Genomic DNA, 27,568 nt, shown 5'->3' with positions numbered 1-27,568 from the left:
TAACAATTCTGTAACTGTAACTTCGGTCGTTGCTGTGCTTTTTTTGGAAATCGAATTTCCCAGAGGAACCCACCCGAGGGATTAATAAAGTTCTATCTTATCTTATCTTATCTTATGTGGTAAAGCTCCAGCTTTTATGAGACAGGCCTCTTTATGTCATTTAACAGACAAATCTTGTGTGAACAATGACTTAAAAAAACTAGTAAAAACTGCTTCCAGAAGAATTCAGAGGGTAAATAGCAGCCAGGTACATTTTATGCACCAATCATCAGCAATTGTGACCGACTCTGTAAAAGCATGTTTTGGAGTTAACACGGTGCCACAGTCTTTCCAAAAGTGGATGTCCCAGCAAATTCTACCTAATGTCAGATCATGCAATGCAAAAAACCAAGGAGCTACATCTCAGACTCTACAGGCCTCAGTTAGCATTTTAAATGTTGATGTTCATGAAAGTACAATTAGAAAAATACTGAGCAAGTATGGCACATCTGGAAGATTTGCCAGGAGAAAGCAACACTGAACAAAGAAAAGCTTATGTTTGCAAAAACAAACCACAAGACTCCTGGAACGGTGTCCTTTGGACAGATGAGACCAAAGTGGAGATGTTTGGCCATAATCCACAGCAACACATTTGATGAAAATCAGACACAGCATATCAGCACAAACACCTCATGCAAATGTCAAGCATGACGATGGAGAGTGATGATTGGGGCTTGTTCTGTTGCCACAGCACTAAGCAGCTTGCAGTCATTGAGTTGATCATAAACTCCTCTGTATATGACAGTTTACAGGAAGGGTATGCTTTCATATGAAAGTCAAATGTGAGACAATCTGTATGACAGTTTTGCCGACTTTCTGCGATTTTGTCCATTGAAAGAAAAAAGCTCTTATCTGATCTCAAGTTGATCACACTTCCCTTCAGATTTGTCTCCTTGTGCATATCTGGCTCTTATTCTTCATTTGTGTAGCTCCCAGGAAGAACCATTTCTGGACAACCTGTCCTTGAAAACTGTTGAAAACTGGTCAGGTCATTTTAAACTAAAATGTTTCTTTCTGCAGATATTTTAAGTTCATTGTGAAAACCTTTTATTGTATCCTGTACAACGAAAGGAGCAGTGGTTAGGTGATAGTAATTTAACTATTTTGATCACCTTTTCAAACTTTCCAGTGTGCAAACATTCCCTTGTTCAGCTTCTGAAATGTGAAAATGTTTGAATGTTGGCCTGTTGGTTTCACAAAATGATCTTTTTGGTCCGCGACAAGCTGTATGATTAATATAAAACATAATCGTGGATGAATTGAAAATAAAAACAGTTTTGCTTGTTGTGGCTAAATGTAGAATAGTGTTGCACAGTTCCACTCGGCAAGCAAAAGGTTGCTGGTTCAACTCCAGCTGGAGACATAACACTTTGGGAATGTAAAACTCTGTGAAGCAAGAGGTGGAGATGTTCAGGAGAAGGCTCAAGCTTGCCATGAACTAGAAACTGCTGGAACACCAGTGTCATTGTCCACAGTGATTTTAACGTCTCCAGGAAGAAGCCCCTGTTCCACTTTCAAGTTTGAAAGCTTGCTTTATGGTCAGAGAAGACTATCTGAGCTGTTTGGACACAATGACAAGATGTATGTTTGGAGGACTTCAAACCTAAGAACATTTCACTCCTGCCAAGCATGGTGGTGGCAGCATCGTGTTCTTAGGCTGTCAGATGGTTGAAAACAGGACACAGTTTTATGTTCCAGCAGGACAATGATCCCCGACACACATCAACACTGCTTTTGGTTTTGATAAGGCAGGTAAACATTAAGCTTCTGGGATGCCCTTCCCAAGCCCCGACCTCAACATTATTGAAAATTTGTCAACAGTGTTTAAAAGCCAGGAAATTAATCAATTTAAATAAATTAATCAATTTAAATAAATTAATAATTCTGCCCAGAAGAGAGGTCAAATATCCATCCAGAATTGCTCCAGAATCTTCTCGCTGGCTATTTAAAGCATTGGGTCGAAGAGAAACTTGTTGAGGGGACATTTAACCAAATCTAACCAAATTTAGTGTATGTTTATACGTGACCCTGTGTAGATTAAAGCAAATCCAAAATAAATTCATACTTTTTCTTTTGTAAAGACATTAAAGATTCATGCTGTACAATCATTTCCTCCTAGAAGAAGAACAGTTCAAAGAAATGTCTTGATCCATGCTCAATCGTCCAGGTTAGTAAATCCCAAAAGGTTGATTGTGTTCATCTGGACGTTTTCCGTGGGAGAACCAGGTGACTTCTTCAGTCTCAGCTGACTGCAGCTTTCACCAACCTTATAAACGATACATTTGCAAAATAACTGAACGTAGCCGACTGAATGAACGATGGGCTGTGAAGTCAGTTCCTCGATCATTAATATGCAAACTGACCTCACAGCCCATCGTTCAAAGAAATCATTAAAAATTGTCACGCCCATGATGGATGTTTGTAAACTTCTGACCACAACTGTTAATAGAGTCCAAATATGATGAGCAAGCCTCTTCTTTAATACTTGGTTACTCACAGTATTTTTTGTATAATTTCTCTTTGCTTGCAAACCAAAAATGGTAGAATGAATAAATCCTGTGAAATTGTAACAATACTGCTTCAACTGTTTTGATTACATACTGTCTGTATTAGAATTTCTTCAGTTTTTAAAAACCTTTGTATGAATCTGATCTGTGTTTTGAAACACTGTTCGTTCGATCTTCATTTACCTTTTCTATTATCGATCTGTATCTTCTTCACATTTCCTTCTTTCCCTTCCTCTGTTAGTTAAATAGCTTTTATTTCCTCACTGCGTTTTAAATTGTGACATTTTTATCTGGACATCCGCAAGCTCTTGCCAAAGCTAACATTTGGCCCCAGAGCAGAGTTTACGAAATAAAAATGCTTTCAGTTAATCATCAAACTTGAGCCTGTGGCCCTATTAATCACACAGCTTCTTTTGTGTTTGCAGAGATTGGACCCGTTACAATCACAACAGACCCAAAGAAGTTCCAGTATGAGCTGAGAGAGCTGTACGTTCAGGTGGGTTCAGAGTTCACATCTATCAATCTAAGGAAACCGAGGCTGAAGCCTGGATGCTCGGGTCATCTGGCTTTGATAAAGGCAGCAGGCTTTGCTCATGTCTGATCTGCTGGTAGAACAACTTGCTGAGCTTATTAAGAAATTTTATCATTCATACAACATCGGATGATGAAAGAGCTTCAATTAGTGTTTTCATCTTAAGTGGATGCCTATCCTTCATGTAACTGGGGCCATGCACCTATTAAATTAAATGATCGTTTGCTGACTTTGATGCACAAAAGCCCTGAAACTTCACCCCATTTTTACCTCCCCTATCATTACAAAGAAATGCATAAACAAAAACATACAATGGATGGACAGCTAAAGCATTACTGCAAGCTCTGCATATTTCTGTAATTAGTTTGGTACAAAAGGGAAGATGAGTACCATTCAGAGGCCCTTTGAAGAAAGACTTTGGCGAGTGTCTGTGCATCCTTGGCATGTCCTATTGTTAATCTGGTGTGCGAGCGCGTAGCATGGAAGGGATCCAGTTTCCTCTCTCTTGCTGTTTCATTCCTGAGTCTGTTTTTCTTCCCCTCACCTCTTCACCTGCACAACTCCTGAAGAGGCTTTGGCCAAAGAGCGTGGAAAATATACTCTTTGGAATTGATATTTTTCTTAAAATTGAAAAATGTCTGTCACGAAGGCAGTTGTGTTTCAGAAGGGAGAAAAAGTCAGGCCACACTTCAAGAACCGACGTGCGTTGGGGGTTGGCTTAGCCTTAGTGTTTGGGACAGTGGGGGAATGTGGGAGTGCAACATTGTCCAGAGGGGAGATGGTGGAGTTCAGAGGAGTAAGAGGAGTCCTGTCTCTTTACCTACCACCCAAATCCCCCCACTGTGGCTCACTCCGTTCCAGATGTTACTCTTGGGGGTTATGCATCCTAGCTTGGTACTGAACCCTGGAGACAGACAGACAGACAGACAGTAATGTGTCTGCTGGAATGCAGCAGAGAATATTTATGTTTGACCCCACCGACAAGCCAGAGAGAAGAGTGGAAAGGAAAGAATGAGCATTCATACATTCCCCTGCATATTTTCTATTTGATGTGTCTTTCACTATATTCTAGATTGTAGAGCTAGAGTCACTAGATTTTATCAGTGCTTTGGATTTTTTTCAAGACATATATTCCACACAGTGTGGCTAGTGGCCAGTTTCACTGCATATAGAGTCCAAATCAAGCAAACGTTTTGCCATAAATCTCATTTAAACGCATTTAAAGCTCTGTTGGTGGTTCACTCACTCACACTTAGGATACTTAAACTCATAAACTAGTTTTTGATGGCTGCCTTTTTTCTCTCAGGGAGGAGGAGACTGTCCGGAGATGAGCATCGGTGCCATTAAGATTGCCTTGGAGATCTCCTTGCCCGGATCGTATATCTATGTCTTCACTGACGCGCGCTCTAAAGATTATAAGCTCACCCACGAGGTCCTGCAGCTCATTCAGCAGAAACAGTCACAGGTTTGGATTTTCTTTTTCTTTCTACACTCAGTAATATCAACGAGCTCAGATTCAAAGTGACCATGTTTTTCTTACCTTGTCTGTAGGTGGTGTTTGTGTTGACCGGAGACTGTGACGACAGGACTCACATTGGTTACAAAGTATACGAGGAGATTGCCTCTACAAGCTCTGGGCAGGTCTTCCATCTAGATAAGAAACAGGTCAATGAGGTGAGAGGAAACTTTTCAGCACGTACAAGCATTCAGGTTTCAAACCATTTGTGGTTTCAAGAGGTAATTTGGTCGTAGTGATCGAATCATTTAAACTCATCACAGGTTTTGTTCCTAAGCTGTGTACTGTAAATAAAATGGCAGCAGAAGGTTTTACAGCCTCCTCGTGTATTTCGCTATGCCCACGCTCAAGTCTGGTCTCCAGATCAAGTGTGCAGGAAACATTTAGTTGATTGATGTGTACCGTAGCTCTTTTTAACTTTTCCAAGAAATGTAAATCATCAGTCTTGGATGTAGAAACGACTCGAAGCCTGAGCTTTAAATGGTATTGCTGTTTTACTACTGTAAGATAAGATCCCCTGCTAGGGAACTGAGACGTATAGATTTTAAGCAGTTCCATGTTAAAATTCAGAAATGCTTCATTTTTCTTTCTTGGCTTGTGAGCAGCATTTTTTGACAACATCAAATGCATTCTGGTCTGGAGGTGTGCAGAGGAATGAACGAGTAAAGTGGTTTCTAACTAGCTGTCACGGTTTCGAGGGCAGGATTCAGTCGCAGGACTCACGCTGGGTAAAAGTCAAAAGATGGTTTATTTACAAGGATGACACCAGGTGAAACATATACATATATACAGTGCTGGGAGGGAAACAGCGGGCCCGGGGCAGGCAGGGAAAGGTCCAGGGAAGATCCAAGCTCCTCTTCACACAGCCAGTGACTCACAACAACCCACAATCCAGTCTTGTTCAAGCTCACTCACTGTCATCCACTCGGGGTCCACGAGGAAGGGAAACAGGCAAGGGTCCAGGGAATTCTGTACACAGGGAGAGAAGCTGATGTTAGAAAGAAGCGCTAGGAAATCACTAGGCAAGCTGGGTTATACTGACGGAGGTTAGCGCAACAATCCAGCGAAGAATCAGACTCCACTGAGGCCTTAAGTAGAGCAGGAGTAATCGTCGGCGATGGATGGCAGGTGAGTAATTATCAGTGATCGAGGACAGGCGAGGACCAGAGCCAGACTCCGCCCCGGCTGGGAGGAGTGAAAACATTCGATCATCGTCATAGAGCAAAGTCAGTTAAACTTCAGGCATCTCAATCCGCCCAGTTAGGAAACATAAACCACTGTAAATCAGTTTCACCTGCTGTGGTGCAAAAAGAAATGACAACATGCTCACTGGAGAGGTAAAAATGAGGCAACAAGACTAAATTTCAATCAGATAATGCTTCCCCATGCAGTCATCATTTTCCTAAGGCCTTTTTGAGATGAACGCTCTCACAAGCGCATGTTCCATCACATGTCCTGGATAGCGAGACATGTGGGTCACACACAGTATGGCTTAAGTTCTCCACAGAGACTCAGAGGAAGGAGGCAGGACACGGAGCATCGTTAGAAACTTCCAGATCAAAGCGTTCACGTGTTGGGAAGCTGACCTTGTATGCAGTTTGTGTGTTAGTTTTCTATATCACTTAAGTCTCCATTATATTTTGTCAGGTGTTTGAATACAGATTCAGGGTCCCAAAACTATACACCATATATGTGTAACTTACGCATTCTTCACATTTCCTTTCCATCGCTGTAGGTTCTTAAATGGGTGGAGGAGGCAGTGCAGTCCTCAAAGGTCCACCTGTTGTCCACTGATCATTTCACTGGAGTCAGCAACACGTGGCAGATGCCCTTTGACCCCAGTCTCAAGGAAGTCACCGTGGCACTCAGTGGCCCAGCACCTGACATTGAGATCAAGAACCCCCAGGGTATGATGAATGTAAACCACATGTCAACATGTTTCCTAAAAAGCTTTGTTTTTGATGTATTTTTTGCATTGTTTATAGAATTCACTAAAATGTGTATAAATTATGTATTCATTCATTTAAAATGATGAATAATGAATAATAGCTAAATTTGTGCAGCATTCAATATTGTGCAAAAGTACTGAGTCATTGCTCGTTTCTTATATAAGAGCAAGTGAAATAAGTGCAGAGCTGTTGTAACATGTGCAGCCATGTATGCAAATACAATATAGAAAGCAAAACTAGAGTTTGTACAACTCTGATGAACTCGAAAACAAATATTTTCTATGGCCACTTGTTCTTCAACACTGGCTGAACTCTCTCAGGCAAGCGCTCCTGTTTCTTTCAGTAGTCTTCAGGAATAGTTTAGGCTTCTTAAAGCACATTCAGAGTTCTTCTTTGGATGTCGACTGCCTCTCTTCCTTTGCCTGTCTGATCCCACACGGCTCCAGTATGTTGAGATCTGGGTTCTGGGGAGACCAGTCCATGACTGTTAGTTTTCCATAGCGTGTGTGTGTGTTTTTCTCTCTATCTGGGGATGCTTTAACTGCTCTGGTAGTGTGTTTGGGATCACTGTCATGCAGAAAAATGAAGCTTTCCAGATGATATTGCACGGTGGATCAAAATTAACGACTCCAACCGTGAAAACAGCAAAGAGGGGAAATACCACAACAAACATGCACAAACATTTGACCCACAGCATGCATTTAAGTCGCATGAATCTAATTTCTTTACTGCCGGTTAGGGATGGTTGTGATATCAATAAGAAAATCGGAGTTGCTAAATTCTTATCAGTTATCCCTATCCATGTTCATAATTGTGTCAATTTTGACAAGATCCCAAAACCACAGTTTGAAATGAAACCGTGACAGAGCCTCCAAAATCAGCTTTGTTTCTTTTTTTAGTTTCTCTGGAATTTAGAGGAGATTTCTCTATGTGCAGTATGTAAAATACACACTCTGCTTTCTAGCTTTGCCAGAGAGAAACTACAGTGAAGTGACAGGTGTCGGTGTCCCATGTGGCGCGCACACACGGTGCAGATAGCAGAGTCAGCAGAACAGACGAGCATCAGCTCAGATTTTGCAAGAGTTGTTGTGGCCGAGTGGTTAAGGCGATGGACTAGAAATCCATTGGGGTCTCCCCGCGCAGGTTCGAATCCTGCCGACAACGACACAATGCTTTTCTCAGCCGTCAGACAGTTAAAGAGCAAACCAACCCTGACAGGCTGTAGTCGCTGATTTTCTGAGAAGACATGAAGGGATAATCACATAATCAAAAGAGAATACTGCAAATATGAATACTAACTGAGGGACCAAAGCATAAACTTACGCCTTAATGCATGCTCAGTCATCCAGGTAAGGGAATCTCAAAAATCTCTGTTCATCTGGACGTAACAGTTTCAGTGGCAAAAGTTTCAGGTCCCACTGAGATCTGGGAAGACTACTACTACACCTACTGGTAGTAATAAACCAGGACTAAAAGCTAGAATAGAGTAAATATAGAAACCAGTCACATGATGCTAGAGTAATACATAGATCAAAACAGAAATCCTAAATTGAAAACAACAATTTAAAAAAAGGACTAATTATCTAAAACAGCAACTAGACGATACTAACACGTAGGAACATATAATAGAGTAACTTAACTACAGTGTTCGAAAGCGTCTTCTTTTCTGTCTGCCATAGTAAAGACAGCAGCAACATCTGGCATGCATACATTGCGCACATGTTTTAATTACAGTATCTTGGCTAATGTATCAAAGACATCTTGGATGATTTATAAGACGTGCATCCATCCAGCAGCAAGAGTTAAGAATTAGGTTGTATAATTCAAAGCTGTAGAAAAGGTAAATAATTATCTCACGGTCCATGTCTATGTTCCTCCAGGGAAGCTTGTGGGGAAGAGTGATGGCCTCACTGAGCTTTTGCACATTCCCAACTCTGCCAAAGTTGTCAACATCAAGGATCCACAGCCTGGGATGTGGTCTATCAAGGTAAACAATTCATTCTTTAGCAGAAAATGTGTGTAAAATAACAGCCTGCTAACAACTACCATCGCTGGACTGCTTTTAAGACCGCTTACTGCAAATAGTTGAGTGGTGTAGCCTTGAAACGAGGTAACAACGTAGACCCCAGGAGGGAGCCGTGGCCTTGAAGAAGGTTCAAAACTTGAATTACTGCAGTAATATATCAGCATGCTGAGATACAATGATATGTAATCAATTTGACATGCACGCTGTCTGGTGAAGGCATCTCAGATTCCCAGTGAATCAAAGCATGATCAGAAAAACACACGTGAGCCCTGAGATGGATTTTAAAGCAACACTGAGGATCGAGACAATGTTTAACATTCAAAGCTCTGCTCCTGTCTAATCTTGGCACCCAGCTGTCACACGTTGTCACTGCTGCTGTCAAAGCCAGATGTTTTGGATTTTGTTAACCTGAGTGATTTGTCGGCGTTGTGTCAGTGTTGCCTCTGAGGCCCCCGGTGGTGCACTCATCTCTGCATAGAGTTAGATTTTTGTTGCGTGTGTGGAAAAAATGTCGACTCAGCGCTTCCTCTAATAAAAAAGTGTGCATCAAACTCTGGGAGGTGCATATGAGCGATGAGATGGGTGAAACATTTGTATTGCTGTAGCTTTTTCTACATGTTGGTGCGATATTACTCTCTCTGGCTTTTATATTACATGATATTCCACAGTATATACGATGCTTCTATTTTGTAGTTCTTTCTTTTGTTTTTTAGGCAAAATAGAAATTAAAACGAGTCCTTTCCAGCTGTATCTGCTGCTAACCCACAGGTTAAGCCACTGCTGGGGTCTGTCTCTTTTCAGATCGTTTCCTTATTCCTCCTGTGTGACAGAGAAAACACTCCCTGATACACAGAATTACCTCTCGTGAACCTTTCCAGGTTTTAATATGTTGCTTATATTTGTTTTTCTCTACTGGGGGTACTGGTAAGTGAAACTCTGAGATTGAAATATGCGCTGAGGTGAATCGTCTGTAGTGTTCTGTTTTATATCTGCTTAAAAAGCTCTCAGGAAGCTTTGAGTTCTGTGCTGACTTAACTCATCCAATGTGATCTGTGTTTATAGAAGTGCTGATGGATATAAACAGACACCAAAAAAAGAGAGACAGCAACTTTCTGTCTTAATCATGTCATCCAGTCGCCTCTGCTGCTGCCCCCTTCCCCACTCTATCATTCACTCCCTTTCTGTCACTTACTGAATATTCCTTCCTCTTCCCGTCCTTCTCCCCTCCCCAACACATTTAGTCCTCTAATTCTCTCCCTCAGAGACTCAGGGATCCGCTGCTCAGCTTAAACTCCCAAAACATCTTGTTTTTCCTTTCGGAAAGTGGCTTTTCCAGACTCAGTTCCCCACATCACTCTAACAGGCTTTTAGACATACATATCTCCTTGTCATCTGTAGCTGTATTTCCCAGGGCACCCAAAGAAATGTGAATAAATACTTGAGGGGGATTTAGCTATTCTACCATGCTGGGTTTCTGTAACGCTAATGGCCCATGACATCCCAGTGTAACACCCAGACCACAGATTTTTGTGTGAAAAGGAATTTGATCCATTTTAATCTGACTTTAATTGGATAAAGTAGTGATGTGTTGAAACCAGGTTCACCCAATTATCAGCACCTGCTTCTTCACATAATGCTTGCAACATTAATCTCACTTTTGTTTAATTGAATTTAATTATTTCACTGTAAGGTAAGTTCATGTACACATACTGTAAAAAAAATTCAGTTTGCACTAAAAGCAAACTTCGCCACCTCTGTACGCACATAAGGTAATCAAACTGTGAGGTCGCTGTCATTCACAAGTGGCTAACCCTAAGCTAAAATGCTTTAATTTATATATATCTAGAGATATATCTAAAGCCATCACCAGCAGTAAGGAGCTCCAGCATTAGAGCTCTGTGGTACAGCTGTCTGTCAGCACCACATATCTACTGCACAAAAAAGGGATCTAGGGATATGAATTACAGTGCAGACTTTCCATATGCTTACTTTGAAGAGTGTGTTTACAGAATTTTGTAACCCATGATAGGAATGATAAAGTTTTAATTTGAAAAGCGTGTAAAATAGCTCAAAGCCTCCCCAGGCACTTTTTTCCTAAATTGGTGTTTCATTAAAGTCATTCTGACTCATTTGCTTGCAGTATATCACAGGACTCGCACAAAGAAAATAAACTGACATTATAACCAGATGCAGCTACTAAGAAATTATAGGATGCAACAAAGGCATTCGCTGAAATTATACTGTTTTTTGTATAGATGCACGCTTAAGGTAAGGAAATCCCAGAGAGTTGGTTCTGTTCATGTGAACGTTGTTTTTAATGTCACTCACCCAGCGACTTCTTCAGTCTCTGCACATTTGCTTTCGTTTTTCAATGAATTAAAGTCGTAACCAATAAAAAAAACTATTAAAGCTCTGCGTACGAATCCAATCAGTGATTCTCCAGAAAGCAAATAAATGTCTCAGCACAGATCTGCTTCAGCTGAGAGCTGGTGTATTCAGGCCTGGACAGGTCAGTCTGTATGGGTGGGCGTGAAATTGGGAAATGGGAGTGGTTTTAATTGCACTCACTGTTCTTTGCCTTTTCTAAAGGAGTGACCTTTGAAGAACCTCTCTCCTAATTATCCCCTCAGTTACAACCAACTAAAGACCGAGTGTAATGCTGTGGCAGCCAGTAGGGTGGGTTTAATGCAGGCATTAGCCTTTGAGGCTGAACCAAATCCCCTCATTATCTGAGCAATTTCACCTATAGTTTCATAATTGTGCTCATCTTTGCCTGCAGGCTCTGCACTATCCTATTTGGTAGTTTTCTCTTTACTGTACGTCAGATAGAACGTAGTCATTAATAAATGCAGCAAATTCACAAACTCTCTTTGATTTCAGGCAATTGCAAATGACAGTTTAGGTTTGCGTGCCTTGTTTTGCCCTGTGACTCAGTGTCTGTGACACCACCGACGTGTTTCACCTTAGGTGAGGGGTTTCCACCTCTCACCAACATATACTTCATTGTAATTACTCTGTCTCTATTTTTCAAAGCTTCAAATCACCTCCACATGATGAGGACCACATGAGCAATTACCTGCTCTCTGATTATAGTCGTTGTGTTTAAAGTGATTCTTAGACCAAATAGGTCATCTCCCGATTGAGATGTAAGATATTAGGCTGTTAGCAGTGGCTTTGTCAGTGGCGTGTCTGTACATGTGGGGGATTGTTGGCATACAAAAGACTCTTCCCAAAGCTGTGTCTGTCATTTACACCACTCAGCACCGCCTTTGATGACCCACGCCCTCTTCATTTGTTTGAATCTGAGCTATTATAGTTTCATGAGTTCTGATCAGCTGATCAGGTTTTCCAAATTCAATAATTAGTTTTAGTCGTTTTATATTTTTCAAAAGCCTAAAATGTTTTAGTTTCGTTTTAGTTAACTATAACAGCCTTTTGGTGATTCCCATAAATCAGCGCTCCCCAACCTTTTTTGCGTCACGGACCAGTTTATGTCCAATAATATTTTTACGGACCTGCCTTTAAGGCGTCACGGATAAATACAACAAAATAAAACCAGTACCAAATTTATTCATAACACACAGGAAAAGACCCAGGGAAACCGAGTTAAAGATAAAAACGATAAAATCCCTGTTAACCATAAATTTCACACCCGAGCTTCAACTCTCGCGGCCCAGTACCAAACAGATCCAGTACCGATCCGTGGCCCGGGACCGCTGCTAAAAATCATATCGCCATTAAGGATCAGCTTGGATCGAACATCTGAAATTTAAGAATAAAGGTTTATCCATTAAGAATTCTTGGTACCTCAAAGACAGTATCTGGTAAACAAATGGACCTAAAACACTTCTACCTTTTTTTAACACAGACCGCAAGTGAAGGAAGGCACTCAGTCCGTATCTCAGGTCTCAGTACCATCGACTTCCGAGCTGGGTTTTCCAGGAAAGCCACCATGGACTTTAAAAAGACATCCAGTAGGCCAGTTCAAGGTCGGTAAAGGAAACATTTAAAAACTTTGGAAACAACAGGATGCGCTGTTTTTTTGCTTTCATCTTTTGAGATGTCAGAATATTCCACATGAGGACACAACACATATTGATTTTCCAGGTATTCCCACCCATATCCTTCTGAACACCACTGGACTCTCTCCTCCTGCTCGACCTGACAGGCTGGAGCTCCTGTCTATCTCTGGCACAGTGATCAAAACTTTGCCAATCCGGTACTACCCGGACCGTCAACCGTACAACCTCTGGAACATCACAGAGTTCATACCACCCAACGAGGCCTTCTTCCTGCGAGTGACAGGATATGACCGCAACGGTTTCTTGTTCCAGAGAGTCTCGAGTGTTTCCTTCTCCAATATTGTACCTGGTCAGTGATGCATATTATTAATCATATGTAGATGGATATATAAAAGGTTTCCTACCAATTTGCTTATTAATTTTCCTGACTTCATTTGCTTCTTTATCTTCCCGTTAGATGCTCCTAAGGTGCTGATGCCAGCCAAAACTCATGGTTACTACCTCCAGAGAGGGATAATCAAATGCCAGGTAGAGAGTTTCATCCCTTTCACACTGCGCTTCAGCAGGGATGGAGGACGACTTGGGGTGGACCAACTTTTCAGGTGAGCAGCAGCTGTCAAAATAATATAATATCATCTATTAAGTGTTAAGATTAACACATTCTGCTTAGGACCACTGTGATTCAAAGAAGACTGATTTTTCAATCTGTTGTCGTTTATATTTGGAGTCATGCTCTTTTCTGCAACCTATGAAAAAACCCTAAATCTATTCGAATGTTTGCCAGACCATATGCTTACTCAGATCTCAAAACTGGTCATTAAGGGACAGGTGAGCTCTGAAAAGTCATCTTTATTGGGGCAAGCGTTAAAGACCTAAACACCTTCAGAGAGTTTTTATGGATCATTTTGGCTATGTGTGGCTTGTTGGTTATGGTTAATGTCTTTAATTGTTACTACATTTCCAGGCTTTGTAAGAAAAGGTATAATGTCCTCAACAGATGTATTATAATGGACATGCTGGAGGATGTAAAACTATTATATTTTGTTTCCATCTCGAGATTAAATTCAGTTAAATTTTACAGAGATGAGTTGGTAGAGTACCAAAAGGATTCTTAAAAAGCAAAAAAGAAAGTAAATCTGCTGGTCGTTAACACTTTTTCACAAATTTCCTGTGGCTCTGTCATTCTAGTGAGTCTGACAGTGCATTATGGGAAATAGCCGAGGTAACTCTAAAGGACGAGGGTTACTACGAGTGCATTGCCATCAGCAGCGCTGGAACAGGGCGAGCTCGGACCTTTCTGGATGTATCAGGTAAACAAAAGTTTATTGCACAAAAATCATGAAACACCAGTTCCAAAACATTTAACGTTTTCTAGTCGTTTAAATAAGACTTTTGTTTTTAAAAACTATGATCTGAGTCTCTAGTTCATGTTATGGATTACAAATTATGGAAGTAACATAAATGGGGGCTCGTCCGGGATCTTTTGGGCTCACCGTCAGAGATCTCAGGCACAAATCACGGACAAGCCTCCAATTTTCACAAATTTGCTTTAGATGTGTGACAAATAATGAGAACCTAGAAGATTTTTGTTTAAAAAAAAGAGAATTTACAACACAAACACAAAAGAGAGTCGAACCAAGGTGGAAGCGAGAGATGGTTAATCCGGGCCAGCTTTTATTGCCTGTAAGCTAGTTGTTGTCTAATGCAAGTATAAACTACCTCTATCAGTGTGGGAGAGGCATGACAATACAACAAAATGATAAACTAAGTTAAAGTAATTCTCAGAATTTGTGTTGCTGTGTTATTGTTATTGTAATTATTAGTGAGCTACCCTCCATCACTACATTAAATGAGCCATGGCTGCTGGCCAGGAACGCTTACAGGCTGGGGAGCATTAGACTGTCAACAGATGTAAATGAAGTCTGATCGATCTGCTGGCAGGGCAATGTTTAGAAAACAACACGTTATTACTGAGTGAAATGGAGCAGCAGGTATATGTCATGCTTAGCAGGTTTACACACACACACATGTTGGCTATTCATATCTTGTGGGGACATCTAATTGACATAATGCTTTCCCTAGCCCCATGCCCTAACCCTAACCCTTACCCTAAACCTAACCATAACCTAATTGTAACCCTAACAGAGCCACATTTTTTGTCTCAAAAATGCCTTCAAACTGATTAGGACTGGGATTTTGGTCCCCACAAAGATATGAATGCACACACGCACACACACAAAAGCTATGGACCTATGGCTGGAATCTATGTCGCAGTCAACGTGGGCTAAAGTTTATAGTTTCTCCTGCAGTCGAGCCCATGCAGAGACACTGCACGATGGCAAGATTAATGTAACTTAATGGAGCGTAAAACATGATGCTGTAATCCATGCCTCAGTGCAGGTTTGTAATGGAGCCTATGGTATGGTTTTTGTGAGTCATTTGCAAAGAAATGAGCTGTGGCTACAGTGTAAGATGAGAAAACATAAAGCTGCAATTAAGCTGCAGGATGTTCAAGGAAAAAAACATCCCACTGATGGTTTGGTTGATGGTCAAAGACTTGGATGCACAGTTTTGACAAAGCAGCTGAGCCACAGAAACTGACTGTTCTCCACAACGAGAAAAAAGATCACGTAAATCATTTTTTGGATGATAATTTTATCACTCTAAGCCCTGAGCAAGGACAGAACCAGAAGGGATCATACAGTGATTTATATGTTTAGTCTCACCACCGGGCAAAATAAAAATTATGTTTCCAAAATTCTCTGCAGAGTTTTTATTTTTCAGACACAACCTGTCCTGTCGTAAGATACCAGAAACAAACACACATGAGTCTGAATTCATTCCATCTTTTTTGTCCAGTTTTTTCTTTCCAAGAAACTTTCGTCTCTGTGGAATTCACAGAGCTTCATCTGCATGATTATTGCCAAGCTGGGTGGAGAAGGTTGAAAGACGCTTTGTAAAACAGAAGAGCAAAAGAAGAAGCCAGACAGGGTCCTGTGTAATATATGAGCGTAACTCATTGCGCTGACTGACCTGCTGTGTTTACAGTTCAAAGTTGCGGAGGTAGCTCAGTGCGGCTAACTGTTGCCTTTTATGATGTCCCTAAAATTTCATGAAATAAATCCCCTCTCAGCCACAAGTCCAACCTTTGTTAGTGAGCCAGCTATACTCTGAACAGGATGACAGGGCCCTGTTTTTTATACACATGCAAACACATAATACCGCCCCTGCTGCCAAACTTATGTCATCCTAATCCCAGAGAGCTATTCAGAAATCCCCAGCATCCTCCCTTTATCAGAGCCAAAGCTTCCACCGCCACATCTTCCATTTCTTTTCTACTTTTCCTTTTATTACCCTTTTCTCTACTTAGCTGTGGTTCCACACTGAGAAAATGATTGATGGCACAGCAAGGCTCACACGATTTCTGTTTTTGACATGATGACGCGACAAAAGACGGACAACAGGCAAGTTTGGTGGATATAAGATCTGACAAACTTTGGACATCATTTGATGTGCGAGTGCTTCAAAAGATAACAAAAAACCTTTGCACATCTATTTCAGAAGAAAATCAGACTGAGCAAATGTTGTAAACAGGCAAACAATAAATTATTGCTCAGGCGTGTGAGGACATCAAGGAATACATTTCCAGAGGCTAAAAAGAATACATCCTGTATTATTTGACCGTTAGAAATAAATCAAATCAAATCAAATCACTTTTATTGTCACATCACATGTGCAGGTACATTGGTACAGTATATGTGAGTGAAATTCTTGTGTGCGAGCTTCACAAGCAACAGAGTTGTGCAAAATACAAGAATGTAAACAAGCAAAATACAAGAATGGCTACATCTGAAACTAATAAATATATGTACAATATATAATAGTATATGCATTTCTGGATGTGTATACTAAATATTTTTCTACGTGTGTGTGTGTGTGTGTACACATATTTTACAAATTAAATAGAGTAAACAATAAATAAAATATATAAAAATATACAGAGTGAGACATGTGCAAAACAGTGGCATTACTGTACAGTGTGGAGTGCATAATGTTAAAGTTCCAGTAGTGAAGCTGAGGTGTCTATGACGTGTTCAGCAGTCTGATGGCCTGATGGAAGAAGCTGTCTCTCAGTCTGCTGGTACGGGACCGGATGCTGCAGAACCTCCTTCCTGATGGAAGCAGTCTGAACAGTTTATGCTGGGGTGACTGGAGTCCTTGATGATCCTCCCCACTTTCCTCAGGCACCGCTTCCTGTAGATGTCTTGGAGGGAAGCTCACCTCCAATTATCCGTTCAGAGCACCGCACTACTCGCTGGAGAGCTTTGCAGTTGTAGGCGGTGCTGTTGCCATACCAGGTGGTGATGCATCCAGTGAGGATGCTCTCAATGGCACAGTGATAGAAGGTCCTGAGGATGCGGGGGCTCATGCCAAATCTTTTCAGTCTCCTGAGAAAGAAGAAAGAAAGATGAATTTCTGTAGTTTTGGTCTATCTGTCTGATCTGTAACTCATATCTCTTTTGGTTGTTTGGTTGTTTGCAAACATTTGTGTGTTTCACAGCTTCTGACCAGTCGACCAATAACTCGTAGTTTGTGCACGTGCAGAAAATTTAGGTTAAAAAACTTGACTCCAAAAAAGTCAGGGCAGTTTCCATGATTGGATTCTTTTTGTCGTTACTTACGTAAGTGTCACAAAGAAAGTAACCACTTTTCTCTGAACTGCTGTTTATTCTATGATGTCACGTTTTTTTCGATTGCTGCCAACAACCTTCGTTCATCCTGCTCTCACACTCACACAGAGCCCCCTCCAGCCGTCACAGTCCAGGGTAACGTAACTGCCTCCCCGGGCTCCCGGGCCGTCCTCACCTGCCACGTCGTTAGCACCGTCAGCTTCAACCTCACCTGGCTGAGAGGAGGCCAAGACGCCCGTCTGGACCCACGCGTGAACGTCCTCGCCAACCTTTCGCTGCAGGTGTCCGCCGTAACCCCAGATCATTCTGGCTGGTACGAGTGTCACGCTGTAAATGAGGGAGGGGTGACTGCAGAGCGGCTCTACCTCACTGTACAAGGTGAGGAGCGTGTGTTTATGTCTTTATGTGTTCTTAGGTTTTAACCTGCTGATGGTCTGTGTGGCTTTGTACTACCTGCACCTGCAATTCTCAGCGAACACAACCACTTTTCTAAAATATATGTCTCTTAAGTGCCCCTGCCTCCCTTCCCTCCCCTGCTCCCCATATTTCACTCTTTCGCTTTATGAGATGTGTGAAAATTATTTATGGTTGACTCTCAGGCAACACTGAAGTAGAGTTTTCCATCTCCGGACAGCTCTTATAGTCGTGTTCCTAACGCTTCACTGACATGAGTGGGGAACACTGTTGCATGGATGAAAGAGTGCTGCTATCTATCTGGCCAGCTCCACAGAGCGTCTGCCAGCACCTGGGCAGGAAACAGTGATGCGGTACAGCTGCTAAAATCCACTTATTAGCACAGGATCTCAGCCAGAAACATTTGAGAAAGGAATTGAGGAAGTCTGAATGAGTGAAGAATTTTTCTTATTTTCTTTCCTTAATTCAATCTGTCCAGATGAACATCCTGTGTTTGCTTGGCTATACAACCAGAGAAGAAGAAAATTCAAAATCCATATGCTGCACGATGTTAGCCTAAATCTCTCCGCATGCTTTACTTCTTGGGTTTCAGTGGTTTTAAAAGAAGACAAATTGGCGTTCTTCTCTTTTTAAATGAGAAGGAGAGCCGTTTACTCAAAGTGGCTTTTATTTTCTAGACCTAAATTTAAAGTGTTCTTGTGATCTTACCTCAGAGCAAATTGTTGTCTTTTTAAGGGAATATTTGAAGCCGGCGCTTCAGGCAGGTTTTGAGAGGAACTCTGTCATTTGGCTCGTCTCACTGAGTGACGACTTACACAGTTGACCCAAAAACTGTTTAGCTGGATACTTTTTCTCTTTTCTTTAATATCTCCACCTGCTTGTTTTTTTGTCACTAGTTTATTTTAACCTGTTTATTGCTATTTGTTTTACTCCTTTTGCTTCTTTCTTTCTTTTTTTGCATATTATTTTCTCTGTAAAAAAAAAAAACACAGCTGTTAGCAGGCCCTGGGGGTTTCCTAATTACTCCTGTACAGACCCATCCTAGTGATTAGTCTCACTTTGAAGTAAGCCAAGTCTGCTGACAGCTTACAACACTTGGACGCTGCACAGTGGAACTTGGGAGTGTGTCTGTGCCGTCTGCCTTAATTTAAAATGTCTTTTCTTCTTTTGATTTTTCTGTTGTGTCTCCACAAATTACCTGTTTAAATGGCAACATGTCACACCATCCGAGTGTTGTTTTTAAGCCTTATTCAAATGGTTCTTGTCAGACAAAGTTTCCAGCTAAAAATAGGGCTTTTAATGACTTCTTGCCACAGCTGTGTAGCAGTCGTCGCTTTGTGGTTGTTTAGTCGTTGGAGGAGAGAGATAAAGAAATATGTGGGCGAAGTGTTCGTGTGTCCAGCTTTGTGAGTTGTGACTTACAGTACTACTCTTTGTAAGTTGGATGTCTATAGTTTGGATACTGCCAGTGAGTCATTAGCATACATGGCCTTTTCAAAATTAGACAGCCACAGATGTAGTCATAGTAGATGCAGTCTGACAGAGGGGTCAGAGGAAGACGTGTAAAGAGGAGACTCGGGATAAATACATCGTGAGAGGGAGTGAAGGCAGATGAATGACGCAGAGGCGGGAGAGGATCAAGGGACTGCTGGAGACAAGCCTCTCCCAGACGTATCACATCTGTTGCTGGGTCGGGAGAGGCTTGTCGATATGGTTGTCCTAGTTTCTCTGCTGTCCCCTGTCCCCGGTGACATTGTGAGAATAAGAGGCAAGTGAAGACAGAGAAGACGGGCCTTGTAGTTGTTCTGGCACTCTTTCCTTTGATCTTGTGTGTTTTCCAGTCCTTAAGATGTTTTTCACAATGGAAAGTCAAATTGTTCTCAAGTCAAAGTTCTAATATGTCAAAACTTGACAGCATTTGGTAAATGTGCTGTATACCTTTTAAAATGTGGTGATTGAAGCACCCAACTCACGTGTGTGTGTGTGTGTGTGTGTGTGTGTGTGTGTGTGTGTGTGTGTGTGTGTGTGTGTGTGTGTGTGCGCGCCTTCATTTTCTTTAAGTGTATTCCCTCAGCTAACCTTTCATAAAGTAATTTATAGATGGCGCACAAGCCAGAGCAAGTTCCTGGCAGGGACGCAGATTTGATGTTTCAGAAAAGTCTCTACATTAGGAAGTCTTAGACGGATTTTCCTGAAGTAGGAAAGGTCGGAGAAACTGGACGTGATCGTAGCAGCGGGAATAGAGTAGAGAAAACACACCCTTAAAGAGAAGAGTTACACATCGTAAATCAGTTGGAAAATCTCTGTATGGCCAGCTTCTCTGGGTCTGGATTCAGTATTCCCTCCTGTGTTACCAATAAAAACGAGAATGTGAGGGTGAAAGATGTCCTGTGAAACACTAATGGTTGTCATCTCAGCTGTCACTCTTCTCACTACGGTGACAATAAAAGTTTATGCACTGTTACGACGTCTGACTGAAGCTGGACTCATTCAAAGCGCAAACCGCTTTCCTTGAATCTGTCCACGACTGTGTTTCACTGCAGACAGTGCAGCCAATCGCTCTGCAGTAACACGTGCGACTGAATAAGGCCGCGATTCATTTTAGCAACTTGTCTTTTATTCTAGAGGTGCCCAGAGTGTCAGTAGAGCCGCGCAATCAGACCTTTACGGCAGGAAACGATGTGCAGATCAGCTGCTCGGCTAGCGGCTATCCTCCACCTCGCCTGGTCTGGACCCACAACGGCATGTTCATCACGGCGTCCAGCAGGTGAACTGATTTCCTCTCGCACAAACAGAATCAATCATTCGTCTTTATATTAATTATACAACTCAGATTTTTCAGCGCATAGAATAAATGTCGATCTTTTCAGACACAGGATGACTCCCGGTGGCTCTCTGGTTATAAAAAATCTGGAGAAAAAGGATGGAGGAGCGTATGGCTGCCTGGCCAGCAACCCGGCTGGGACACACTCAGTGACCTCCATCCTCACTTACATGGGTGAGCGCACACATTCACAGACACTGGAAGCAAACACAACATTTACTAATATATTTTATGCATCACGTGCACTGCATTGCCCTTGATTCTCTTTATGGTACTGATGTTTTTCTATTTTTTGTTTTTCTAGAGTCTCCTGTAGTGTCTGTGGCATTCAGCGAGATTCTTATTGGTGTTGGAGAAGCCACTGTGATGGCCTGTTCAGCATCTGGAATCCCCCAGCCTGAGATCTGGTGGTACAAAGGTAGCATCTCAGAGGACGGGACAGGTTTAGAAAATAAAGAAAAATGGAAACCGTCAACATATTCCCACAATCAGTTTGGATTACGTATAAGTTCAACGCACAGAAAAAGATTTTTCACCAAAACACTTATTTTTTGTTACGCTGCTGTACTTGCTCTGTTTTGTAGGCGACGAAAAGCTCCGCCCATCGTCCCTCTTGGAGGTGGACACATCGGGGGGGACGCTGACCATCAAGGAGACCCAGAATGCCGACGCTGGAGATTACACCTGCTTGGCTGTCAACGCTGCTGGCACCGCATCAGGACGGATCTCTCTGAGCGTTGGAGGTGAGAGCGGGACCAAGTTCTGTTTCCTGTGCTGCATGTTGCTAATGTCGTGCGACTGAGGTTTTCTGTCTTTGCTTCTGTTTTCAGCTTTAATATTTGCTTTGTTTTTACCATCCAGTCCTATCGGGTAGCTACAGCTCTTACTTTCTTTTCAGGAAGACTAACAAAAGTAAATTGAAATCCAAATCTGTTAAACAGAAGCAAACTCAGAGGAATTGTGGGTAGTCGTCTCTGTTTGGGACTTTATCCCCTCAGTGAACTCGTGCAGAACTGCGAAACCTTTTTCAGGGGCCAGATGTATAAATGACATAAGCACATGTTCCCTGAAGATGGTGTTGTTAAAATACTTGTACCTTCACACATATTTTACACTATACACACGCTTTACTTAGATGACCTGAGTGTGACATATCTTCATGCCAAAGACAACAATAGAAGCACCGATTGAATCCTGGCAACGCTTTATTTGGAGCCTTGAAACATTGTCTTTATGTGCTATATATGAATGCGCTCTTTACCAGACCAAGAACAAAAAGTGTTTGGTTTACACCTACAGTTAAGAAGGTCGTACAGAGGTGGATTCACCTGTTTGCAAGGTTAATTGTGCAAACTGTCCGCAGTAGCTGTACGCGTGAGTCCTAGAATCGGTAACTAACCCAAAACATGCAAAAAGCATGGACAGACTGTCTTTAACGTGGATCATCTTCTACCCTTTTTGGTCTCTTCACCGCTCTAGCTGCACCCAAGTTCACCGTAGAGCCGTCGGATGTGGCTGTGGACATCGGCTTCAACGTGACCCTGCCCTGTTATGCCCGAGGTTACCCTGAACCAGAGATCGCCTGGCGGAGAGAGGACGGCTCGCCACTTTTCAACAGGCCTCGCACACATGGCACTATCTCACAGAGCAAAGGGCGTCTACAGATCACCAGTAAGATTTTTTTAAGCTGTATATGAATTTACAGATGACTGATACAAATACAGTTATTTTATACCTTAATGTCCCTCTTTCCTTCAGACCTATGGGTGGGGGATGAGGGGGTTTATATTTGTGAGGCCCAGAATCAGTTTGGCAAGATCCAAACCCAGGCCAGCGTCGCTGTGACTGGATTAGGTAAGAAAAGCTTATTAAATTTCTCATTTCTTTGATACTATTATATTTTTCTGGTCTAGCACCGTAACCTCCGAATCGCTCAGTTAGCTCCGTCGCTCTCAAAACACACACATATCGGTTTCATGGCTGCTGAAGCTTCCTGTGCATCTTGGGAGTTTGTTAGAACCTTGTAAACTCTCTAATTCTGTTTCACAGCTTCTCTTTAGTGGAAACACACTGAGCTCTTATATGTAGGCCAAAGGTTAGAAGGCAAAGACCCACCCAGATGTTATGCAGCTTCAGCTACTGCAGCTTTTCCCTACTGACAACATGCCTCACAACATTCATGGGATAAAAGAAAGTACATTCTTAATGCTTCCGCAGAATGTGAGGGGAGAGGCACCTCTATAAAATCAGAAGTCTTGGCAGTTTGCTGGTGCGTTCAGGTGCGTGTTCTTCTGAGGAGTGGACTTCCCAGCAAATTCATCTTGAGGTCAAACTGTGCAAAATTCAGAGAGATTGTAAAAAACCCAGAAGCAACATATCAGACTCTACAGTCTGTATGTTAAATGTTAAAGTTCATGACAGCACAATTAGAAAACCCTAACCCAGAGAAAGCCTCTTGTCTCTAAAAAAAAAACCTGTCAGCACATCTCAGGTTTGCAAAGTTGCATCTAAACAAACCACAAGACTTCTGGATGTCCTCTGGACAGACAGGGCCAAAGTGGAGATGGCCATAATGCACGGTGCCATGTTTGATGTAAACCAAGCAGCATATCAGCACAAACGCCTCTTACCAGGTGAAAGTGTGCAACAAGACAATGATCCCAAGCACAGCAGCTACAACAGAAGAAAAGAAAAGAATAAAGGTGTTGCAATGACCTCTGTTTTCTGTTCCTTTAAGTTAAGAAAGTTTAAAGCCATCCATGCCTTTACATCATCCAAACAATCTAGTGAACCCCTCAGAGGACTCACAGATTTGCGTTTTAGTGGCAGGTAAATCACGTGTTGCAATGACCGTGAGTCCAGACATCAACCTGGCTGAAATGCTGTTGGACTGTAAGGCAGCTGTGCCTAAACAAATGCCTGAACTGAACACTGCGTGTTCCAGAATTCCTCCACAACCATGTGAGACACTGATAAAGTCGACAGAAAACACTTACTTCAGATTATTGCTGCTAAAAGTGATTCTTCAAGCTACCGACTGGTGGCGTGCATTCAGTTTTTCTCAGAAATGCATACAGTCCTGAAAACCTGGTTTTTTGCTCGGCTGTATACCAAATGCAGATGTACGGCAGTTTCTTTTGGTGCGTCCGCTGCATGTACGCGTTCCCAGGCTCATCGGGGTGGTCGTCAAATTCCCCTCACCAACACCCTGTTGTCCATCTCCTACAGATGACGTCACCACTGATTGTGTTAACACCCCAAACTGTTTCCACAAATGTGATGTTACAAGTTTGTATTTATACACATACAAAGGCGTGTGCGTGTGGTTCTAGCAGCTGTATAAACACTGTACTTACAGTATTGATGATGCAGTTGCAGGAACAGTCACTCCCTGTCCGTCATACTGGACGCACACTGAACACACCTTATAAACACTTATTGCCATCGGCGTCCTTGATTTTTACTTCTCATAACGTCCGTAAACTTGTCCAAATGGTGTCCACAGTCTCACCCGTCATCGCGATGAGTCCGGCTGTGCTGAGCGTGATCGAGGACCAGCCGATGACTCTTCCTTGCGTGCTGCTTGGTGGGAATCCGCTGCCCGAGAGGCAGTGGCTGCACAACTACGGCCTGGTGAGGACACAGAGAGGAATTAGATTTTTAAATAGTTTTCCATATCTTGCACACCTTGATTCTTGCCCTGGGTTGAATAAAGAGGGTTTCATTCAACTTCTGTCAGGTGACCTCAGACCAGTATGTGTCAGTGAGGAGGGATGGCAGTCTGCATATCGAGAGAGTTCGGCTGGATGATGCCGGTGACTACACCTGCCTGGCTGAGAACGCTGTCGGGGCCGCCAACCACACCACCGCTGTCAACGTTTACGGTAGCAAACATTAGAACGCATAAAATCTCTACACAGACAAGCGCATGATCCCGTTATCCTCCCACCTATCAGACATCTTTTAGGTTCAGCATTGAGATCAGCTCTAACGGGAATTGAAGAAATTGAAGAAATGCAAATAACCGAACCAAGCCTGGGCTGATATCATTAAGCACACCTGGGCTGTTTCTGCATTGATGTCTCTAAATATCATTTCATTTAATGTCTCCTTTCCACTGTGAAGGCTCTTGTGCTCAGGAACAGGAATATGTAACCCAGGAGCTGCTGAAGGAACTGTAGACTTTGAAGCAAAGTGTGTGAGAGAGTGAAACGTGTTCTCCATTTCTACTAAAATCAGCTGCTGGTAGATTCTACCGACATAAACAGGAACAATTTGCAGCATGTATATTAAAGCAGCGGCTCCTTTAAATTAGTGAGGTTAGGTCATTTTCATGTAGGCATGCACAAATCACTTGTATTGATCTTGCAGTAAGTCATGAGAAACTGTTTTAACGGAGATTGCAAAGTGTGCAGCCAGAACGCCATGTTGTGTCTTGTATTGTGTACACTCCACGTGATGCAGTTGTTTAGCTAAATCATGTTTCCAAAAAATGTTACAAGCCTCCGAGTGATGATCTCTTCTGCAGAGTCCTTGGAGTGACAGTCACAAAAAAAGAGAGCGAGAGGGGAAAAAAGCACAAAAGTAAAACAGGAACATCTGTACTGAGCAGTGCATGGACAGCTTCTTTCCAGATGCTCGTGAGACACACAGGAAATCAGTGGTGGCAGTGATGTGGAGACATCCAGGCACAGATTCAACGCAGAGGACAAAATGCATGGAGTAGATTCTATAAATGCCCGATGATGAAATTCTTCCGTATCTTCTCTTGCTTTCATTTTTGCAGTGATTCCCACCATTCAGCATGGCCCTCAGGTATTCAGCACAATCGAAGGAACGCCCATCTCCCTCCCCTGCCGTGCCGCTGGAGTACCGGCTCCTGATATCACCTGGACAAAGGTGTGCATCTCTTCACTTGAAACAGCCAAAAAAAAAGCCAGACTCTTTAAATGCTGCCAAATAATTTTCAGTGCCACACACAGAGAAGCCATATGACACAGGGATGAAAGACACAACTAATAGTTAACTGTAGCTGTTAACTAACACTTAATATTGCTCAGGTTGCATCGCAATCTCTCACCTGATGATTTGGAAGGAGTAAATAATTCCCCTTTTCCTTAATAGCCATTTTCCCTGATTCCCTCACACTTAAAGGATCAGTTGACTCGCGTACCCGTGCACAGATGAACCTCTTTATTCTCCTGTTGCCTGTTTTATGGCTAACACAGAGAGCATTTGTGTTTGTGCGATTTTGAACAGCGATGAGCTCAAGTTGAAACCTTCCAGATGTGGATGCATTGTTTTCCACTGCGAAGGAACAGGTTCCTGCATTGTTTTGTGTCAGAGGTCAGGATTGCACAGAGACAATAGCGCTCGATTGGAAAATGGCTCTGCGAGGGTACATGTGCATGTTTGATGTGCTGCACTATGGAATCTACCTGCGTCCATTAGCTTGCACGGTGTCTTCAGCCTTCAAGCGCTCACATTTTGAGCCAGTCTATGCATGTGGACAGTCCCTCCCTCTTTTCAGTCTTTTACACTCGTTCCTCAGAGTTGTAAAGGCCTTGCTGTTAAAGTGAACAGGGCTACAGGGACATATGAAACTAGAGCCTACTAAGTTCTGCACCAGCTGTTAAAACGTGATTCCCTCTGATTCCTTTGCTGTTTTCTATAACATCAGTCAGATGATGGCATGTTAGTGACTGCAGGGCTGAAATATGACACACTCCCGCTGCACTAACATCACACTGGCTTTGTGCTTTGGGTTTATATGATTTGTGCATTTGCAATAATTACTTCATAGCGCTGCTGCGTAAGAAGCGGGCAAAGAATCTGCTTTTATATTTAAGTATTTAGTAGGTCAAACCACACTTCTTTGTCTTGGACAACAAATCAAGTGTTAAAGCTGAGCTGATGAAGTAAAATCCAGCCCTGCTGTGATTTGTGTTCTAGGGTGGGGAGCTAGTGAACTTGGGTGGTTCGGCCTTCTCGTTGAATCCTGACGGCAGCCTCCTTATTACTTCCCCTTCTGGAAATGAGACCGGAGAGTTCATCTGTACTGCTGCTAATGCTGCTGGCCATGCTTCCAGGAAGGTCCAGCTCACGGTCTATGGTAAACCTCATCACCAGCTGAAGGCTACACATAGTCTGTAAAGAAGCACGGGGGCTAAATGTAGCATTTTACGTCAAGAAATTATTGCTAAATTAAGGTTTCCGGGATCACACTGATCATTTTTTACCAAGTCCACATTCTGTGCAAACTCTAAAAGATGATACCAACAAATCACCCACATTCAAAGTCGCTTAAATCTCCTTTCCTCCTCGTGTGATGCTCAGTTTGAACCTCAGCAGGTCAGCTTGACCATATCTACATGCCTAAATGCTAGCAGCGAGGAATTAAATGTCTGTGTGTTTGACCACCCAGTCCGACCGAGGTCCAAAGCTGGCGATGACGGACACTCAGCAGGTCTGACGAAGATGTCGGTGATCGAGGGCGAGGATGCTGTTTTGCCATGTGATGTCCACAGTGTCCCGCCTCCCATCATCAGTTGGGCCAAAGAGAGGCAACTAATCTCTCCGTACTCTCCCAGGTAAACACATACACATGTACACGACTTTATTCTGCCATTTTCATTAAAGTCACACCAGACAAAATCACCTTCTACACCCATGTCAATGACACATTTGCTTAAGTTTGGCTAAAATCACATTATCTTGGTTTTAACCTCAATGAGAGAGCTTGATTTGTTGTTTAAAGGAGAACCTACATATACTGTAATCTACAATGGAGTGCTTTGTCAACCGTTTATGACCTCAGGGCATAGTTTGTGGTTTTCTAAGATGACTGAGTAATCATACTCCTCCCTGTGATCTGTTGCTCCTACTATGCGCCTGGCAAACTGACTATAATTATGGTTGATGGTGGATTAGTAAGAATTACCAAAGTGTCTTTTTTTATGTAATAACCGAATAAGTCACTGAGTGGAAACTGTAAGTGTGTGAGTGTGTTTGAGGTTTCTTTTCTTAATATTTCTAAATTTGCAGCCAT

General features: G+C 42.4%; 1 protein-coding gene and 1 non-coding gene across 3 annotated transcripts in view; both read left to right on the top strand.

The window, feature by feature from the left end:
- hmcn1 (hemicentin 1) overlaps nucleotides 1-27,568 on the top strand; it is an 85,134-nt gene that overhangs the window by 19,224 nt on the left and 38,342 nt on the right. For both annotated transcript variants that reach the window (XM_005938504.3, XM_042227355.1), the window contains exons 2-22: nucleotides 2,972-3,042; nucleotides 4,385-4,543; nucleotides 4,630-4,752; nucleotides 6,330-6,501; nucleotides 8,424-8,530; nucleotides 12,438-12,558; nucleotides 12,677-12,940; nucleotides 13,049-13,193; nucleotides 13,780-13,901; nucleotides 17,391-17,660; nucleotides 20,322-20,463; nucleotides 20,567-20,694; nucleotides 20,825-20,938; nucleotides 21,105-21,263; nucleotides 22,000-22,191; nucleotides 22,279-22,374; nucleotides 24,026-24,153; nucleotides 24,260-24,404; nucleotides 25,307-25,419; nucleotides 26,473-26,632; nucleotides 26,945-27,110. In XM_005938504.3, coding sequence (XP_005938566.1) covers nucleotides 2,972-3,042; nucleotides 4,385-4,543; nucleotides 4,630-4,752; nucleotides 6,330-6,501; nucleotides 8,424-8,530; nucleotides 12,438-12,558; nucleotides 12,677-12,940; nucleotides 13,049-13,193; nucleotides 13,780-13,901; nucleotides 17,391-17,660; nucleotides 20,322-20,463; nucleotides 20,567-20,694; nucleotides 20,825-20,938; nucleotides 21,105-21,263; nucleotides 22,000-22,191; nucleotides 22,279-22,374; nucleotides 24,026-24,153; nucleotides 24,260-24,404; nucleotides 25,307-25,419; nucleotides 26,473-26,632; nucleotides 26,945-27,110 — 3,097 coding nt within the window. The remainder of the gene's footprint in view (nucleotides 1-2,971; nucleotides 3,043-4,384; nucleotides 4,544-4,629; nucleotides 4,753-6,329; nucleotides 6,502-8,423; nucleotides 8,531-12,437; nucleotides 12,559-12,676; nucleotides 12,941-13,048; nucleotides 13,194-13,779; nucleotides 13,902-17,390; nucleotides 17,661-20,321; nucleotides 20,464-20,566; nucleotides 20,695-20,824; nucleotides 20,939-21,104; nucleotides 21,264-21,999; nucleotides 22,192-22,278; nucleotides 22,375-24,025; nucleotides 24,154-24,259; nucleotides 24,405-25,306; nucleotides 25,420-26,472; nucleotides 26,633-26,944; nucleotides 27,111-27,568) is intronic.
- trnas-aga lies at nucleotides 7,626-7,707 on the top strand. The gene has a single exon. It is a non-coding gene; the product is annotated as a tRNA-Ser (tRNA).

This window comes from Haplochromis burtoni, unplaced genomic scaffold (genome assembly GCF_018398535.1).
Source record: "Haplochromis burtoni strain Fernald_Lab_line unplaced genomic scaffold, NCSU_Asbu1 Contig_256, whole genome shotgun sequence".
NCBI lineage: Eukaryota > Metazoa > Chordata > Actinopteri > Cichliformes > Cichlidae > Haplochromis > Haplochromis burtoni.
Note: the sequence above shows the minus strand (reverse complement) of the source record. Positions and strands in the feature narration are given on the sequence as shown.